Genomic DNA, 18,535 nt, shown 5'->3' with positions numbered 1-18,535 from the left:
ATTGTGCAACAAATACAATAAGACTTGTCATAACAGAGCCATGTTCTTCACCTAGGAACCACGTATAGTTTCTACTGAAAGATGGAGGTATCAGAGGATGTATGGGAAAATCATACGCTTTGCTTCTGAGTCTCTTCTCTCAAAAGAGGATGTCATTGACACAATAAAGGGAACACAGCAGGATTTTCTGGTCCTTACCCAGCCAGGCAGGGTGGTGGAGAATCCCTGTTGTGATTTGTACACTGCAGATTTTATTATGCAAGTTGTGTATCTCACCACAGGCCACAACCTTAGGGACAGCCAAGTGTCAGTTTATTCCCAAGTTCATGGTGATGAACTAACTCTAAAACACAGGGAGAGTTGCGTAGTGATATGGGTTACTTCTCACTCTCTAACCCAGTATTTCTCAGACAAGATCTTTCTGATCTGAGCAAAGGTTACCTCAGGTGGCCTTGTAGCCTTGGGCACATTAGTTTTAAACAGGACTATCATTTAGTACACCCACCTTGTTCCTGCCAAAGAGATGACCTGCTCCAACAAACACACCAAAATACAATAAAAAATCTAGAGTTTCCAGATACAGTTGAAAGCAATTAGGACTGTATATGCGGCCCCTCCCCCCCAAAAGACTCTGTGCTAAGTAATTTCTTGGCAAATCCACCTAATGTTGTAAAATGAATTTATTCGATATTTTCCAAGACACTTAATACTTGAGAATTTTTAGTGTGTTGAAAAATTTTAACAAATGTTGGTTAAATGAAAAAAAATATATAAATGCAGTTTCTTGGCTGGTATAAGCTTAGATGACAAACTCCTTGAAGACAAGGACTGTATCCTATTCCACATAATTGTTAGGTGGTCTAAAAATGCAGGCTGACTTGAATCAAAGGAGTCTGTAGTATATGGACAGCTGTGCTTGCTTTTCATTTGTGGGTAAGCAGAGCAGTGTGCACATGACATATTTGTGTAAGGCCAGGTGAATAGAGAAGGACTGACTATACTCCATAGTCTTTCTTCCCTCCTGTAAGACAACCTTCAGGTTTTACATTAGATGATACTAGAATCCCATGAAAATGTCATACTTGAAATTTAGGCTTCGGAACTGCCTGATAGGTGAGAATTACATTTCACAGCTCTTCATTCAACATCATTCAATCTGAGATACCTGGAGGGAAAGAGAGCACTGTTTATAATTACAACAGAACAACAAGCATCACTCAGACCTATCCCAAGGCTAACTGGGACCCATAAGCACTGTATCTTGCACCATGCCCAAAACAGTGTGTTCAGCAATGCTAATCTAGCAGGGCAGAGAGGCCATTAGGAACCCCAGCTTTGTCCTAGGGATTAACTATATATTTTGAAGCTACAAGAGAGATGACAAGATGTGAGATTTGTGGCACAAATATTCTTTATCCCACCTTCTAAAATGGATCCGAACCAAGATCATGGTTGCCCTCAACGGTAACACCCACTCAGCTCCCAGTTCCTATAGGAAATCACAGTGTTTAGCCAACCTAGAAAACAGAATGTGGCTCATTGGAAACTCAAATTGGTTTCTCATTATTAACAGTGAGTCATTCAATTAAGACACTATTGCTGTAAAGGGAGGAATTCAGGAACACAAGAGGCAACACAACATGGGAAAAATGCATGGGAGAATAAAGCAAACATTTCACTACTTGCTGTGGAATTCATACCTTTAAGTTTGGTCAACGCAGAATTAGGCAGGTGAACAAAAAGTGCCCTTAGTGGATGCATGGAAAGTATCTATCCTGCCTCATGGCTCCTTTAAACGAGGGCATAGAATCTCTCGATGCAGTTTTTGCAGTGCTGTGCACGTCTCTGAGGCTCTCAGAGTAGCTCTCCCACCAGCAAGTTAAGAGGACCAGAGATAGGATCCAAAAAGCGCTTTCAGTCAGATTTAGGTAGGTTCTTAAATTCTGACAGCTCTTCTTAAAAGCTAATTCAGGCAAAAGGAAGCAATGGGCCCGACCCATCGGGGTAAATAGCTCAGGAGCAAGCTATTTTGTACATTTGATCTGAAAAATCATTAATTCCCCTGAAAAAATATCAGTAAAGTGAAATGATCAAATGGTGTTAAAATTCGGGAAGAAAACCAATCAATCATAGAAGAGTGTGTGGAAGGTGGGACTGAAAAATGGGAAAGTATAATCTGGAAGGAAAGAATTTGGTCTCTCCCATTGGGAAAATCTTATTTGGAGGTTTTTTTGTTTTTGCAAGTTTTAGAGGCCAGAGGTGCACTTTATGAATTTGTCTGTGTGTGGGGGGTGGGGGGGTGGGGGTGGGTGTGGGGGCTGGGCTAGCCTCAGCCTTTATATGTAATATTTACATGTATTAAGAGTGGCCATTTGAGCACTATATACAATAGCCAGGACATGGAAGCAACCTCAATGCCCATCAACAGATGGATGGATAAAGAAGATGTGGCACATATATACAGTGGAGTATTAGCCATAAAAAGGAATGAAACTGAGTTATTTGTAGTGAGGTGGATGAACCTAGAGTCTGTCATACAGAGTGAAGTAAGCCAGAAAGAGGAAAACAAATACCATATGCTAACTCATGTATATGGGATCTAAAAAAAATGGTACTGATGAACCCAGTGACAGGGAAAGAATAAAGATGCAGATGTAGAGAACGAACTTGAGGACATGGAGTGGGGGGTGAAGGGGAAGCTGAGATGAAGTGAGAGGGTAGCATTGACATATATACACTACCAAATGTAAAGCAGATAGCTAGTGGGAAGTTGCTGCATGACACAAGGAGATCAACTCGATGATGGGTGATCACTTAGAGGGCTGGGATAGGGAGGGTGGGAAGAAGTCGCAGGAGGGAAGGGATATGGGGACATATGTATAAATACAGCTGATTCACTTTGTTGTACCACAAAAACTGGCACAACAGCATAAAGCAATTATATTCCAATAAAGAACTTAAAAAAAAAAAGAGTGGCAATTTGCTTGGAGATGGGCTTCCTAGAATAGTCATTTTGAGGCTGTATTGCCTGGTAAAGTCAGTGTTTTTACTATGATTGTGTTTACTGGGGAGGCTTTGCAAACATCCTGCCACTCCATTTCAAGGTGCCCCTTTAGGTGTTGTGTTTTTAGACCTTTGAACACTGCCCACATGAGGCCTGAAAGGGTTAGCCCAAACTACATATTTCTACAACCTGTGGCTGTGAGCTAATGATGAAAGTAATGCCCAATAGCATGTAAGTCTGGACAGCAGGAAGACCTCTGTAAGCAAGCGAAATGGATTCATAGTACACTGAGATGAGCCATGATGCCCTCTGCCTTAGTTTGAAACTGATCACCTTTTATTATTGTGACTTTTGCAATGTTTCACTTTCCCTCTAGCTATCCTCTAGTCCAGGTAATTTAGCAAGTATGTAATTACAATGAATTACTTAGGCAACTGGAAAGTTTTAATGGTTGGCTATAGCAGTCATGTCATGTAAGAATCAAACTGCTTTAAGTGAAAGGACGAAGTTCATAAAATGACTCCATTTTTACAGGTACTTTAATGAGAAATAAACTAATTGTCCAAAACAAAACAGAAAACCTTCCATTGATGGATGCTAGTTATTGCCAGTTCCTTGTCGTGGCTGGATTCATGGAAGGATTTAGAACTTCATATTTAGGGTGTGCCTTAAGCTGTGGGACTCCCTGACCTTATTCTCATCTGGAAAATTTTGCTGCTATTGACACCTGACAAGATGCAGATCCATGCTCTATCTATTTATTAGAATTTTCTTTTGTAACTGATTCCAAATGGGATTTCCTTAAGGAATATCTGGTTTTAAGCTAGGTATGCAAAGCCTGTCTAGAGCAAGACAAGCCATAAAGAGTCAGGGTCAAAAACTGGTTATGAAATTTAATGGAGACGGACTTCCCTGGTGGTGTCATGGTTAAGAATCCACCTGCCAATGCAGGTGACACAGGTTCAAGCCCTGATCTGGGAAGATCTCACATGCCATGGAGTAACTAAGCCTGTGTGCCACAACTACTGAGCCTGCGCTCTAGAGCCCTCGAAACATAATACTGAGCCCACATGCCACAACTACTGAAGCCCACACACCTAGAGCCTGTGCTCTGCAGCAAGAGAAGCCACCACACTGAGAAGACTGCACGCCGCAACAGAGTAGTCCCCATTCGCCACAACTAGGGAAAGCCCTTGCGTAGCAACAAAGACCCAATGCAGCCAAATAATAATAGTAATAATAATAAAATTTAATGAAGAGACTAGGTTTAAATAAAACTATTATCCACCCTCCCTACCCCATTTGAAGCCTCCTAACGTGCTTTCTCGTGAACAGACAGAAAAAGAGCTGCCTTAGGATAATTAGAAAAAAAGTCCAGATGTTGAGTAAGATCATTTTGGGGGTGAACTTGTCCAATTTCCCATCATTTCTATATATTTTTATGGGGATATTGTCAGAAAATACTTATGCACTGAAGTGAAAGCCACCCAAGTATGGCAAAACCTTATGTACATATGTGCACACTTTACAGCCTTGCTACTCAAAGCATGGTCCTGAGACCCGAGTATTGGCATCATCTAAGAGTTTGTTAGAAAGGCATGATCTTATGCCTTATTCTGGAACTAACAAATCAGAATCTATTTTAACAAGACCCCCAGGTAATTTGCACACTAAAATTTGAGAAGTAACATTTATAATGATCACCTTGCCTTCTCTCCTCTTTTTTGGATGCATCTGGGCATGTACCAGAGAAGATTCAATAGTTTGAACACTGATTACTTGGTGTAATCTCTTCAATGATTCATTTATTGTGGTGCTCTCTCTTTCTCTACCAGTCGTATGCTTCTAGGCCACCAATGCTGCTGTCCTAGGAAATAAGTATACATTATAACTAACTTTATGGAATGCACATTCATCCACACAAGCTGCAGCTGGAAACTTGTCTTTAAGTAAAACTACACGATACACGCTAAGGTTATGTGTGTGATTGTGGAAGCTGACAAGCTACTATTACTTTTCAAAGAAAATCTGCGAGAAATACTCCGTTTTACCACTAGGTGGAAATAGAGTAATTTTCAGTATATTTTTCAGAGCCATAAACTACTGTAGTAGTACTTCATTAACTGAAAGGGATCTAAGAAATCAATTAGTCTAATCCTTAGCTCCTTAATTCATAGATGAGAAAACTGAGGTTCAGAGATATTAAGGAAAATTGCATCTGTCTTACAGCTAGTAATCTACTGGTGCCACTGGGGAAGTGTGGCTAGTAATTCAAGATTCTTCAACAGCTTTTATACACAAAAATAATGTGTTATTATCCTCCAGCATGAAGAAACACATGATGTGACACCTATATTGTCCCTGTGCTGCCACTAAAACTAATGACCAGCACAGTACCTTCTGTTTGTAAGGATAGGCTAGGATAAAGCTATTGTCCCTTGTTCCCTGTATCGTAAAGTAATTAATCTCAATCAAGTGATAATTCTCCTTCCTTTTCCCAATGAAGAGATACTCAGCCACTCCTGTCGACTGAAAAAATGCACAATCTAAAAGTTGAGAATTATGTTTTATTCATTGGACTTTCTGAGGACTTAAGACTGGGATATAGCTTCTCAGATAGCTCTGAGGGACTGCTCTGAAGAGGTAAGGGAGGAGCCATGATGTATAGGAATTTTTGCTGAAACAAAACGAAACAAAACAAAACAAAACAAAACAAAAGCACCTAGTTGAACATCGAAAGATTACTGCTAAATAAAAAGCCAGACATCTCGAGCTAATGCTTTTAGTGTTTTTCTTTGTAATGGGAAGATGCAAGAGTCTGGGCTTGTTAAAATTATTCTTTTGATAAACACTTTAACTACCTAGGGCCAGGATGCAGTTTTCCTCCATCCTGAATCCCTGTGGAGTGCATATTGGGGCCACTGCAGTGGCTGATGGCTTTCTGGCCACAGCAACATCCTTTGTTTACTGAAATAGCAGGTGATATTTTTTTGTCCACAATCCCGTAAAGTCATACAAGACTTTAATTAGATTTGTTTTCACAACAATTTCGGTTTTTACACTTATACTGGGTTCAGGTTAAGTAGGCTAGAACAGGACTTTAATTAGCAGGTTAAGAAAGTACTCAATGTTTTTCAGAGCTTGTAATCTATCACTAGTATTCTTCAGAAAGGAAGGGAATCTGAATTTGGGGCTTGGGGTACCTTAGAAATAATTGACTTCAATCTCTCCCTGTATCTACAATACAGATGAGAGGCATCAAAGAACAAAGGATTAAGTGTGTTGCCCACAGTAGCAAAGCAATCACCATGCCCGTCTTCATTGTTCCATGAGAGACAGTAACAGGTATTTTGGCCTATATCTCAGTTTTGTTTGTTGATGTTGATGTTTTAACCATGAAAGGACTTATTTCCACTTGTCGACTGAAAAAAAAAATGTACATCCTAAAAGTTGAGAATTACATTTTATTTGGCAGAGTTTCTGAAGACTTAAGCCTGGAAGACAGTTTCTCAGGTAGCTCTGAGGGACTGCTCCAAAGAGGTAAGGGAGGAGCCAGGATATATAGGAATTTTTACAACAAAAACCAGATAGTCAGAATATCAAAAACTACGATTAGTTGAAGAAAACCAGATATCTCAAGTCAACAAGTTTAGCACTTTTCTACATTTGGGAAGATGCGAGAGTCTGGGCTATCAAAATCATGCTTTCTATATGCACCTTAACCACCTAGGGCCAGGATTCTGCTTTTCTCCATCCTGAACCCCCACAGTCAGGGCGCTGCTGTGGCTGATGGCTTGATGGCTGCAACGTCGTTTGTTTACTGATGCGGCAGGGACATTTTTCATCCACATACTCATCACATCAAAGAGTGTGTTTAAAAGTTAAGTTTTGGGTGATGCCTCTGGTGTAAAAACTATTTCTTAAGTACCTAAGTGTTTAGTACTATAGTGCCAATTTCCTTTTGATATTTCTATAGCATGGCTGATTACGACAGTCTAAAAATGAGTATTCCAGCCCTGAGTCCTAGATATTATCAACATATTCTATGCAAAAAGCAAGAAAACATGTTGAACTAGCACATTGAGAAGGCAAGTCCAAACACACAGGAGCTGCTTCTCTGGGAGGCAGGGGCAGCAGGCTGTGCTAAGTGTCTGGAAGCCAGCACTCGCTTTGCTATTAAAATGGTACCACAAGGAAAACTAGGGTGACCCTAAAATGAGGGCAGGAAATTGAAAGGGCTACAGTGCAGGGGAGTACACGTCCTGAGGCATGCAGGGAGATGACAAACTGAGCTCAGCTTTGTTAAGGAAGGTACAAGAACTAACATTTTCGAATAATGCAGGGGACTGTAGCCTCTACTCAATTCCAGGAGGAGGAGACTGAGCTAGAGGCAGTCAGGTGTGGTCCTATTTCACAAAGTCTAGAGGGAGAAGGACCTGGACAGGCATACTGGTTCTGCCACTCTGCAAACTTCCCCTGCCCTATTTCTCTTTCAGAAAATTGGGATAATACTCTTTAGCAAAAATCTAGTGGAGATCAGAACTAATGGATATAAAGGGGCCAGGAAGTACAGGATCCAATCCAGCAAGGAGGCACTCAGTAAATGGACCTTATCTCCACCAAGGTGGCTACCCTCTGCATGGCAACTACCTCACCTCATCCCAACTCACTCCCACAGAAACCCAGGAACACAAAGTAAGATACTGTGACAAGCACACTTTTCAAAGTATAAGGTTCTACATACAAAGAAAGGGTATTATTATGATTAAAGGCAAAGAGGAAAAGCGCTGGAGTCTAAAGACTTGGGAGCCTGAGGGGAAACTGAAGGGCTTGCTCAGCTGAAAATACAAATAATAAAACATACTTGAAAGAGAACAAAGCAATGGTAGTCACTTAAGCTGATACTTTCTAGAGTCTGAGGTTGGACACCAAACTTCCAGGGACATCTACAACCACCCAGCAACTTCTGATAAAATGGTCTAACTCAACTCGGGTATACACCCATCCTGAGGCCCCAGCGGGGCCGGGAGTGGCCTGAGGTGGGGATAGGGTGGTCTCAGGAGGGTGTGGGATGAGGGTTTGCCCCCCTGTCTATGACCAGGGAGGCAAAGAAGTTTATCAATGGATCAAACGACCGATCAATCAATTCCTGCCCTTGGAGTCGAGCGAAGGCTGATAGATTCTTCGGGGTGTTTTGAACAGAAGAGGGGCGGCGGCTTGGCGTGGATCGGTGGGCCCGGGAGAGGCGGGCCGGGTCCGCCCACAGCCCCTCTGGCTTCCCCGGGGTGCGGAGGCGCGGGAACGTGCAGGGGCTGGCGTCCGGGGTGGCGTGGGGCGCGCCGGGCGAGTCCCCGCTTGCAGGAGGCGCCGGAGGAGTCCTAGCGGCCGGAGCAGGTGGAGCGGGTTCGCACGTTGGGACCCCGGGAGAGAGGCCCCCGGGGCGCGGGGGGCGGGGCGGGCGGGCGAGGCGCGCTTCTCATTGGCCGCCGGCCGCCGCCCCGCGCGCGCTCCGCCTGTATAAAGCGGCTCTGGTGGCCGGGGGCAGCACGCCAAGTTCCCGGTGCCCGACCTTGGTCTACGCGCTCGGCACGCCTGCCCTCCCGCCCGCACCCACCATGGCCACGATTCAGCAGCTGGTAGGAAGATGGCGCTTGGTGGAGAGCAAAGGCTTTGACGAATACATGAAGGAAGTAGGTGAGGATCTCCGCCGCGCGGCGCCGCAGCGTGGCACGTGGGTGTCTGTCAGTCCCTAGATGCCCTTCGGCGTGCTGGGCTCAGAGGCTGGGCATGCTCGGCTGCCCTACCCCCGACCCCGTTATCCTCTTCCACCTCCCACCCGCATCACGGGCGAGCGGCGGGGAGAGCGTGGATTCTCCGGACCTTGGGCCTCTTGGTCTGTCCCGCTCTCTGCTGCTTTCCCCTGGCCCACGCGGTGCCACCTCATTGCTTCCTGCCCTTTAGCACGCTTACCCCCCTCCCATCCCAAGCGTCACTTCTTTCGACCCCTCCAGGCAGCCCTCTTAACTTTGCCTATTTTTTCTTTCCCCACGCCTCGTCCTCCCTTCTCCTGCCACTGCTCTCTCTCGCACTCGTCCTGTCGTGCCGCACCCACTCGGCCTTGCCCTCCCCGCCGCATTTTTTGTTCCTAGATGGCGCGCGGGGCCCCCTTCTTCTTCTTCCACAGGACGTGGTTTCCAGCAGAAACCCTTTAGAGGGTCTGAACCGGGCTATCTCTTAAGCTCCCATTCCGCGCTCGGCTGCGGCTCCCTCACTCCCAGATAGATCCCCCACCCTCCCTCGCCGGGTGCGCCGGGCCCTTTGGGTTGGCACGGCTCCCCGAGGAGCATCCGAGCATCCTCGCCGCCGCGCCCCACAGCCGTGCTCAGAGGCGTGGCTCTAGCGGCGCGGCTCTAGCGGCGCTGACCTGTTGGCACTGCGTGGCCGGGCGTCGGGGTGGGCGGGCGGCCTGCGGAAGGGGCGCGGGGAGGTTCACTGTGCCCGGGGGTGGCAGTGCGGTGCAGCCCTGGCCTCTGTATTTAGAGGGTGGAGGGCAGAGAGGCTTTGCTGGGAAACCGCGGTCAGAAACTGCCGGGCCCTCCTGCGGCTGCTTTCCAAGCTGCATCTAAGATGGGCGTGGCCTTGCCGAAGGCACTTGACTTCTTAAAAAGCTTTCCAAGGAAGGACGAGTCTGTGTAGGAAGATTCCAGTCGTCACTAAAAATAGTGCGGACTCTTGTATTGTCTTTTACCTAAGCCGGTGACAATGATTGTACGCCCTGGGTAGACTGGCAAACAAAGATGAATCTGTGTGACAGGCCCCTAGGAAGTGGCATTGTGAAGCATGGCACAGATCCGATCTGAGACAACTGCTGGGACTGTGGGGTTGCTTTAGAAGCTGCCCGCCCACAAATGTTAACATGATTGCTTTCTGGTGCAGTCACTACAGAGACCTAGGCCCTGAGGTACTTCAGAAACACACCTTCATTTGCCTTTATGCAAGACAGTGGCTGGTTAAGGCTGGTTCTGTGGTGAATCTTGAGTGTATTTATGATTCTGTGAGTAAAACAAGAAGGCAGTATTTTTTTTTTTCCACTGTAGACCTAGACCAAGGTAACTCTGGAAAAAGCCGCCTACCTGTACTCATATCGAAGAAACACATGTGTGTTTGTTCACATGTGTGAGGACCAGAGAAGGCTGTTTCTCTGCCCATTGGAAGCGAGTGTGTTTATCAGATGGCTGGTTTCCAGAGCTCTGGAGTCATGAAGGTTGTCAAGGCTCAATTCATTAGAGAGCAGTCAGGGTGTAGGGAGAGCAGAGCCCTTTATTTGTCCAAAGTGAGAATAAATAATGACTCTAACAAAACAAGGCACCAGCCTTGAGCTGGCAAAAGAGAAAGCTCCACAGGGATATTTCCAGCCTGGCTGCATGTTCATCAAGTCAGTTACTCTGCTTAGGTTGTAGTCGCCTCATTTGTGAAACTGAGATTTGGCCTAGAGCTACGTTTCCTACTAAATGTTAACATTAAGGGGAAATACACAGATTATAAATTAAATATATCAATATAGTGATTGAGTTATGTGGTTCTGAAATATTTACTATATTTGAGGGTAAAAGTTTTCCTATTTGTTAGCATTATGATTGCGTAGTTAACTCTTAAAACTTCGTGCAGTTTGAATATCTCAGGATCGATGTTGATTTTGGTTAGTCTACTAATCACATATTTGTCAGGGACCATTTATGTGCCAGACTGTGTGCTGGAGTCATGTAACACAGTGGCTGGCAGAACTGAGGAAATTGTGGAAGTTCAGATATCTTCCCTAACTTTCTGAAAGCCGACATAACGTGGTGGCTGAGCTATTTGGAGCCAGACTGCCTGCATGGCTGGTCCCCAGCCCCCTCCCTCCCTAGCTGAATGGACTTGAGTAAGTTACATCAGTGCCTCATCTTCTCATCTGTAGAATGGAGATGGTGTGTCCGCCTCTCACAAGGTTGTTGCGAGGCTTCCATGAATAATATATATGTTCACAGTTGTTATTGATAAATGAATAGGTGAAAATAATGATTACAATTGAATTGCTGCCTTTATGATGTAAACTATAACTTTGGTCTTCCCGTTGTTTAATGTGATAGGAGTGGGGATGGCTCTGCGAAAAATGGGTGCAATGGCCAAACCAGATTGTATCATCACGTGTGACGGCAAAAACCTCACCATAAAAACTGAGAGCACTTTGAAAACAACACAGTTTTCCTGCAACCTGGGAGAGAAGTTTGAAGAGACTACAGCTGATGGCAGAAAAACTCAGGTCGGTCATAATTTATACTATAATACATCACAGAAGCTTCTAGAATGATAGGCTCTATGAATAACATTCTTATCGCTTCCAGGCAACAACTTAATAAAACAGTCACAAGTTGTTTTATAAATTGAGTTTTGACAAATTAGTGAAAGTACCAGCTTCACAACTTAGACTATTTTGTAAAAATAGTTTGAGGAACACGAGAGAGAGTGCGTATCTCTTATGTGCATTTAGATTGAAAAGCATAAACTGTATTATGAATGAAATCAGTATGGGTTAATGAAGTAGACTCAGAATGGAAAAGATGAAAAAAATATTAAGGAGATTATGCATCACAGAAACTCTCTTTTATTGTGCTTTGGAAGATTAAAAAAGTGTACATTGTTTTGGCAGACTGTCTGCAACTTTACAGATGGCGCATTGGTTCAACATCAGGAATGGGATGGAAAGGAAAGCACAATAACGAGAAAACTAGAAGATGGGAAATTAGTGGTGGTAAGTGTCTGACATCTTATGTCTTATTGGACTTCTTGTTTGAATTCATAGCTCACATAGGTGTTCTATAGCACTGATCATGAACAGGAGAGCTAGGTTTGGGAAGGAAAAAAATGCAAATTAACAAGATAAATGCAAGAACACCAATAACTAGGAGAGTCCTTTGTAGAGACAGAGAAGTGAGATGATGTAGCAGAGGAGGTCTCTGGAGCTGGGTTTAGTCCATGCTCTGCTGCTACATTTACAGTACAGGCATACTTCAGAGATATTGCAGGTTCAATTCCAGACCACCACAATAAACTGAGTATTATAATAAAGTGAGTCACTTGAATATTTTGGTTTCCCAGGGCATATAAGTTATGTTTACACTATTATGTTAAGTGTGCAATAGCCTTATGTCTGAAAAAACAATACGCATACCTTAACTAAAAAAATATTTTACTGCTAAAAACTGCTCCCAAATTATTATAGTAATATCAAAGATCACTAATCACAGATCACCATAACCAACATAATAATAATGAAAAAGTCTGAAATATTGTGAGAATTATCAACTTATGACACAGAAACAAGAAGTGAGCAAGTGCTGTTGGAAAAATGGTGCCGATAGACTTGATCGATGCAGGGTTGCCATAAACCTTCAGTTTGTAAAAAATGACTATATAATCTTGGGCATACATTTTTCTGCTTCCTTAAAATGAGGCATAGTATTTGCTGAGGCTGAATGAATAGGTTAGATACCGCAAATCAATATTTAGTTTTCAGTAAAGCATATGCATGTCATAAGCAAAATAACAGGTTCTTGCTTTTCAAACCCAGGAATCCTAAAGTGCATTTTCTCCATCTATGAAGTAAATTACAACGTTTTGTAGGTTTGCGATCCTAGCATTTAACTATCACCATTGCTCGTGATGTAAGACTAACCTGAGTCTTTTGATATCATTCTTTCTCGTAGGTATGCGTCATGAACAATGTCACCTGTACTCGGGTCTATGAAAAAGTAGAGTAAAAATCCCATCATCATATTGGACAGTAATTAGTTGCGAGGATGAACAAGCTCAGTTCAATGAGCAAATCTCCAAATACTGCTTTTTTTCCATTACTGTATTCAGTTACCTTTATCACAAACATTTTACTTTATTTCCAAGTGTTGGTTTAATTAAGATCATTTCTTTGGTTAGTAAATAAATCTGTTTGTGCTATACCAGTTTTGTATGTTTTTTAAGCTTTATAGGACTTGATGAGTTTTAACATTTACGAATGGAATAAATTCTGGGGTAGCCTTGGGGATCCCATACTGAGATTATATTTTAATAATTTATATGTAGAGCTACTTCTATGGCAAATAAACTACCAATCATTAATCTTACCCTATGCTATTTGAGCTTTGTATCAACTCAAGAATCTTAAATTTGTGGCAAAGACTGTTCTCATTGAAAAATAGCTACATAAATAAACTTTATAATTTAAGCATAGAATAAAGGTTAAATCACCATCATTGACAAATAATCATACTTTTAATAGTGTGCTTATAACTATTACTCAGGAGTTCTCCAGCCAAAAATTCATTTAATAAACTTTCTGAGGCCCTGTCATGTGCCAGGCAGTCTTCCAGAAGCTGAGGTATATCTGAACACAAGGACAAATCATTGCACTCACTGTGACCAGAAACACTCAGCTTTAAAAGCACACAGTGTGCTCATTAACAAAAGCCATAAAAGTAATAGACCTTCGAATGAAATACTTGTGTGTATATATAAAGAATAACTAGAATTCTAGTGACTCCTGTCCTGTTTCTCAACCCAAATAGCAAATATCTGCCAGGCACATTTGGAGAAATTCCTGTAGGCACTGGGCTGAAACTATGTACGTGATCCTCACAGCAATACTTAGGAGAGCTAGGACCATTATCTCTGTTCTGCAAATAATAAAACAGGTTTTTGACTGGCTAACTTGTTCAAGGACATAGGAAGCAGTAGAGTTGGACTGGGAACCTACAACTTGTGGAGTCCATTCCTGACTGATCAGTCATTCTACAGTGCCTCTTCTCAGCTTGTATAAAGTCCCTAAGTGTAATAACAGACTTTTCTGAAACCACCCTCTGTGCACTGCACTGAAATGTTAGCTGGTAAGAATCCTTAATTACTGAAAGCTAGCAGTCAAAGAGTTAGACTAACTGATACCCTAGCCCTGTGCTGTCCAATACGTAGCTGTAGCCCCATGTGGCTGTTGAGCACTGGGTAAGTAAAATACACCTAAGATTTAAAGAATTTTATACAAAGAAAAGGGAAAATGCCTCTGAATTTTTTTTATATTGATTACACCTTGAAATAACATTTTTGGATATAGTTGGTTACCTAAATAATCAAATTAATTTTACCTGTTTCTTGCCTCTTTTAATGTGGCTAGGGAATATTTAAAAATTACATGTGCTAAAAAAATCACATGTACTGGCCTTTTTTTTTTGTCCATATTTTTAGTTGTACAGTGCTGCTCGAGACTTCCTTTTCTATTTGAATTTCCATCTTGCTTATTTTCGTCTCCGTGTTAGAGTTCCTCTTTCATCTGCTTTTTCCACTTATAATAATAGTGTACATTTATATGACTCCCTGAACCAAACACTGGGCCAAGTACTTTTAAGAGTTTTATAATTCTCAGAACCAGCCTAGATGATGTGTATTAACAATTGTTTTCTGCATTATTTAGAGGAGGAAACTAAGTCTCAGGGTCTAGGTAATGATGCCAAGCCTTATAGCAAGTACAAGTCAGAACAGATTGGAGCCCAAGTTCATCTACCTAAAACCTGTGTGACCAGCACCATGTTGTAATGTCTGTATTGCTTCAGTTTACAGGCAGTGGTGTAGTGCTAGAGGAGGTGTAGGCCCATGTTTCCTCCATGGGGGAGCTGCTGACATTTTGGGCGAGAGAGCTTTTCTTCATTGTGCTGGATTGGGACAAGTCAGTGTCCTAAGGTCATTGCCACAAAATGCCCATGGTGCCCATCAATCTACCCCAAACACCCTGTACATTGCCAGATGTCTTCTAAGGGTATGGTAGCATACCGGGTTGAGAACCACTGGGTAGAACAAGAACAAATATAGCTCAACTTCATATTATCTGGTGTCAATCAAGCCCTTCTTTCTGCTAAGCAATCCTTTAATGTCAATTCACCCCTTATCAAAAGGTATAAACTAGAGGCTTCATGGAATATTTTTATTTTCTCTTAACTGGTAGTATGTTGGAATGTATTCTATTTAGTTCTACAACACACAGCATGTGTTGGGAGATTCACTTTTACCCCAGATCTATCACATCTCCAGTTTTCTCCTTTATGCTTCAACACTTTATTGCCGATAACCTATTGGACATTTCCCTGTGGATGCCATATTTAATTTCAAACTAGTGTAATCTTTCTAAAATTTAGTGTGATGATTTAAGTGTCTGGGCTTTGGAAGCAGACAATCTTGGAATCCAGCTCTGGTTCTCTAGCCTTTAAGAATTGTGTGACTTAGGTCAGGGGTACTTAACTCCTCTGAACTGTAGTTATACCCTTTGTAAAAGATACAACATGGCCTGACTCATACAGTTGTTTTAAACATTAAATGAGATGGTGCATGTAAAGCACCTAGCATAGACGCCAGCACATAGTAAAGGCTTAACGTCTCTCTGGTACTGCCCAGGACTTTCTGCAGTGCTGGAAATGCTCTGTAGTGTCTGCAGTGTCCAGCAGATTGGCACTAGCCGCATGTAGGTGTGGGTGGAGCACCTCAACTATGGAGAGCACAACTGAGGAACTGAATTTTAAATTTAAATTTTCATTAATTAAAATGTAAATTTAAATACCCACCTATGGTCAGTATCTGCTGAGCTGGACAGCACAGGGTGCTAACCTCATGTTTTCCAAAATCAAATTTCTTATTTTGATTCCAAACCTACTCCTCTTGTGGTATTCTCCTTCTCAATCCATAGGAATGTTGTGTTTCTAGTTCTCTGTCTAAAGGCTTTGGAGTCCTCTTTAATTCCTGTCTTTCTTTCCCATGCCGTAGCCAATCTGCTCACACATGATTTTAGCTTTACTTTCAGAATATATGTAGAATTCAAGTACTTCTTACCTCTTCCACAGATACCACCCTGATCCCCCCGTTTGCATTTTTATTCTTCCAGAGGTATCATTTTAAAATACACATTTAGCTATATCCCTCCTCTGAGGAGAGCCCTCCACTGGCTCCTTATTTCAATCAGAGTAGAAGCCAAAGTATTTGCAGAGGTCTTATCTGACGCTGCCTGAGTCTCCCAACTACCCAACATCTCCTCTCCTCCTGGTTTCTTCTTTCACTCTCTTCCCAAACATGCCCTTCCGGTAGGCCATCGTTGACGCAGCTGTGCTCTTGTCTCAGGGCCTTTGCACCTATTGTTGCCACTTCCTGTAACAACCCAGCCTCTGAAATCTGCAGCCCAGGCTTCGTCTGCTTTCTCACTTCCTTTAAGTCTCTTCTCAATGTCACCCTAGCCGTGAGTCATCCCCAGGCTGCACTGTGTATGTTTGCTACCGCCCCTCCCCCATTCTCTGTATTCTCTATGCTGCCCTTGTCCTTATCACCAGTCCTAACTATACGTTTACTTGGTTTTTCAGTTAAAAAAATTTTTTTTTTGGTTATTATCTGTCTCTCTCACTGGAATGTGAAGAAGGGGCTTTGTTTATACAGTGTTCTCTATCACCCTCTTAGGAAACAACCTAGCACGTAGAAGATACTCAATAAATATCTATTAAATGAATAAATTCATTAATAAGTTAATGGCTCTTTTATGGCTATTGAAACACATTTTAATATTATTTAAGACCGTTTATGATTTTGCTTCAAGGTATGTTATTTTTTTAAACCATATTTCTTACCTTTGTACAAATCAGTCAACTTAATCAGGTCATTGACTTACCCCAGAGATAGTGAGCTTGATGACTGTGGAATATGAATGTCTGAAATAGGAAGTAAGGAATACAGTCTAGTTTCTGAACTGGTGTGCTGTGACACTTGGCCACACCAGGAACTAAGCTGCCCAACTGTGATCAACATTTAACATTTATTTTACTACAGCTGTGTACTCTGCCAGCAGGCAATGTCTGTCAAACAGAACTTGACCTGAGTTGTTTGTGGAACATGGTGCAGATTAGATACAATTTACCACAAGTCAAATAGTTAAACGTAAGCCAAACTCTCACCAAAGAAAAAATGGACAGGCAAGAGATGACAACTTTCAGACTGTGTCCTTGAGCACTACGAGGGCATTGACTGTTCTCTTCAAGCAGAATATGAGTGCCAAAGGATGCAGGGTTATCGTGCATCACACCTGTGAGGTCTTTCTAGGTAACATGTGGGTTTGCTCTATGCTGGTATAATTATGTTGGATTTATTGCAAACAGCGGTTTTTTGAGTCTTAATCTCTTCAACTGTTTTCTCAAAATTCTGGTATTTGAAATTGTGCTAGGACCATAAAATAATTGAGAACCATGTTTTTAGCACCTAGATTTTATCTTTCCCAGCTCAAATGAGGCTCTTATTCAATTCTTGCTGCTTATTAATTAACGATTATTAATGTATTTAAAATTCACTTTTTTTCTATTTTTTTTTAATTGGGGTGTAGTTGCTTTACAACGTTGTGTTAGTTTCTGCTGTACAGAGAAGTGAATCAGCTGTATGTATACATATATCCCCTCTTTTTTTGATTTCCTTCCCATTTAGGTCACTACAGAGCATTAAGTACAGTTCCCTGTGCTATACAGCAGGTTCTCATTAGTTATCTATTTTATACATAGTGTGTATGTCAATCCCAATCTGCAGATTCATCCCACCTCTCCTTTCCCCTCTTGCTGTCTATATGTTTGTTCTCTACATCTGTGTCTCTATTAAAATGGTACAGATGAACCTATTTGCAAAGTAAAATTCACTTTTAAGTTTATGAGAATAATAATAGCTTTTCCCTGGGTTCCATGTACTCACTGTTCTTCTTTTTTCTTGTTTCCCTCTTAGAATTCACTGCTGTTTGGTGGGTCACATGCGATGTGGGTTAGTAGGAAGAACTGATGAAGATGGTGAACTGGTTTAAAAAGCTGAGTGACACATGTTTTGAAATATTATGAAAGGCAGGGTGGGATGATGCGTCACTGGTCCCACGGCAACTGGAAAATAACTAGAGTCTTATGACATCTGGTCCATCAGGCTCTGTCACCAGATTATACATGATCATTTATTTAGGAACAAGTCCATCTCCTTCTCCCAAGCTCCTCCTCCCACACTGCATGCTTTGGAAATGTATGAAAAGGAAATAATAATACTTTTTATAGAGCACTTTTTAAAAGTGCTGGTGACACTTGGGGAACAAGATAGAGCAGGGCCTGGGTCCTTTTCATGGAACATTCTGGTGCGAAAAGATGGAGTACACACAATTAAAACAAGTGGCATGGAGTGATAAATGCAGCAAGGAAAAAATGTAGCCAAATAGTGTGAGAAAGAGTGAGTAGGGTTGAAGACACTTTATATGGGATGGCCAGGAAGGCCTCTCAGGGGAGGTATTGTTTGAACCCAGATCTGAATCACGAGCAGAAGCTAGGCAAGTGACATTTGGGGGTGCAGTGTTCCAGGCAGAGGCAAAGAACTGCAAAAGCCCTTTGTGTGGAGCAGACAGAGGGGCAGAGTGACAGAAGCTGAGGGACAGAGAAGCAATGCCGGACAAGATGCAGTCTG

The 18,535-nt window shown here is 42.3% G+C and overlaps 1 protein-coding gene and 1 long non-coding RNA gene across 2 annotated transcripts; one reads left to right on the top strand and one right to left on the bottom strand.

The window, feature by feature from the left end:
* Window positions 1–240: 240 nt before the first annotated feature.
* LOC130853213 (uncharacterized) lies at window positions 241–17,858 on the bottom strand. The gene is made up of 4 exons (XR_009053698.1): window positions 17,792–17,858; window positions 4,709–4,871; window positions 1,422–1,517; window positions 241–1,165 (listed from the first exon to the last, which is right to left on the bottom strand). It is a non-coding gene; the product is annotated as an uncharacterized LOC130853213 (long non-coding RNA).
* FABP5 (fatty acid binding protein 5) lies at window positions 8,539–12,999 on the top strand. The gene is made up of 4 exons (XM_057734703.1): window positions 8,539–8,698; window positions 11,134–11,306; window positions 11,694–11,795; window positions 12,751–12,999. Exons 1-4 carry the CDS (start codon window positions 8,620–8,622, stop codon window positions 12,802–12,804), a joined length of 408 nt encoding a protein of 135 aa, XP_057590686.1. The 5' UTR covers window positions 8,539–8,619; the 3' UTR covers window positions 12,805–12,999.
* Window positions 17,859–18,535: the final 677 nt, after the last annotated feature.

Source organism: Hippopotamus amphibius, chromosome 5, assembly GCF_030028045.1.
Source record: "Hippopotamus amphibius kiboko isolate mHipAmp2 chromosome 5, mHipAmp2.hap2, whole genome shotgun sequence".
NCBI classification, from domain to species: Eukaryota; Metazoa; Chordata; class Mammalia; order Artiodactyla; family Hippopotamidae; genus Hippopotamus; species Hippopotamus amphibius.
This window is presented reverse-complemented; position numbering and strand designations above follow the sequence as displayed.

Bases quoted from the DNA above. Each gene is read 5' to 3' on its own strand.
- FABP5 (XM_057734703.1), top strand. From the start codon at position 8,620: ATGGCCACGATTCAGCAGCTGGTAGGAAGATGGCGCTTGGTGGAGAGC. The intron at 8,699-11,133 runs GTGAGGATCTCC...TTAATGTGATAG, and splicing joins CGAATACATGAAGGAAGTAG to GAGTGGGGATGGCTCTGCGA. The intron at 11,307-11,693 runs GTCGGTCATAAT...TTGTTTTGGCAG, and splicing joins CTGATGGCAGAAAAACTCAG to ACTGTCTGCAACTTTACAGA.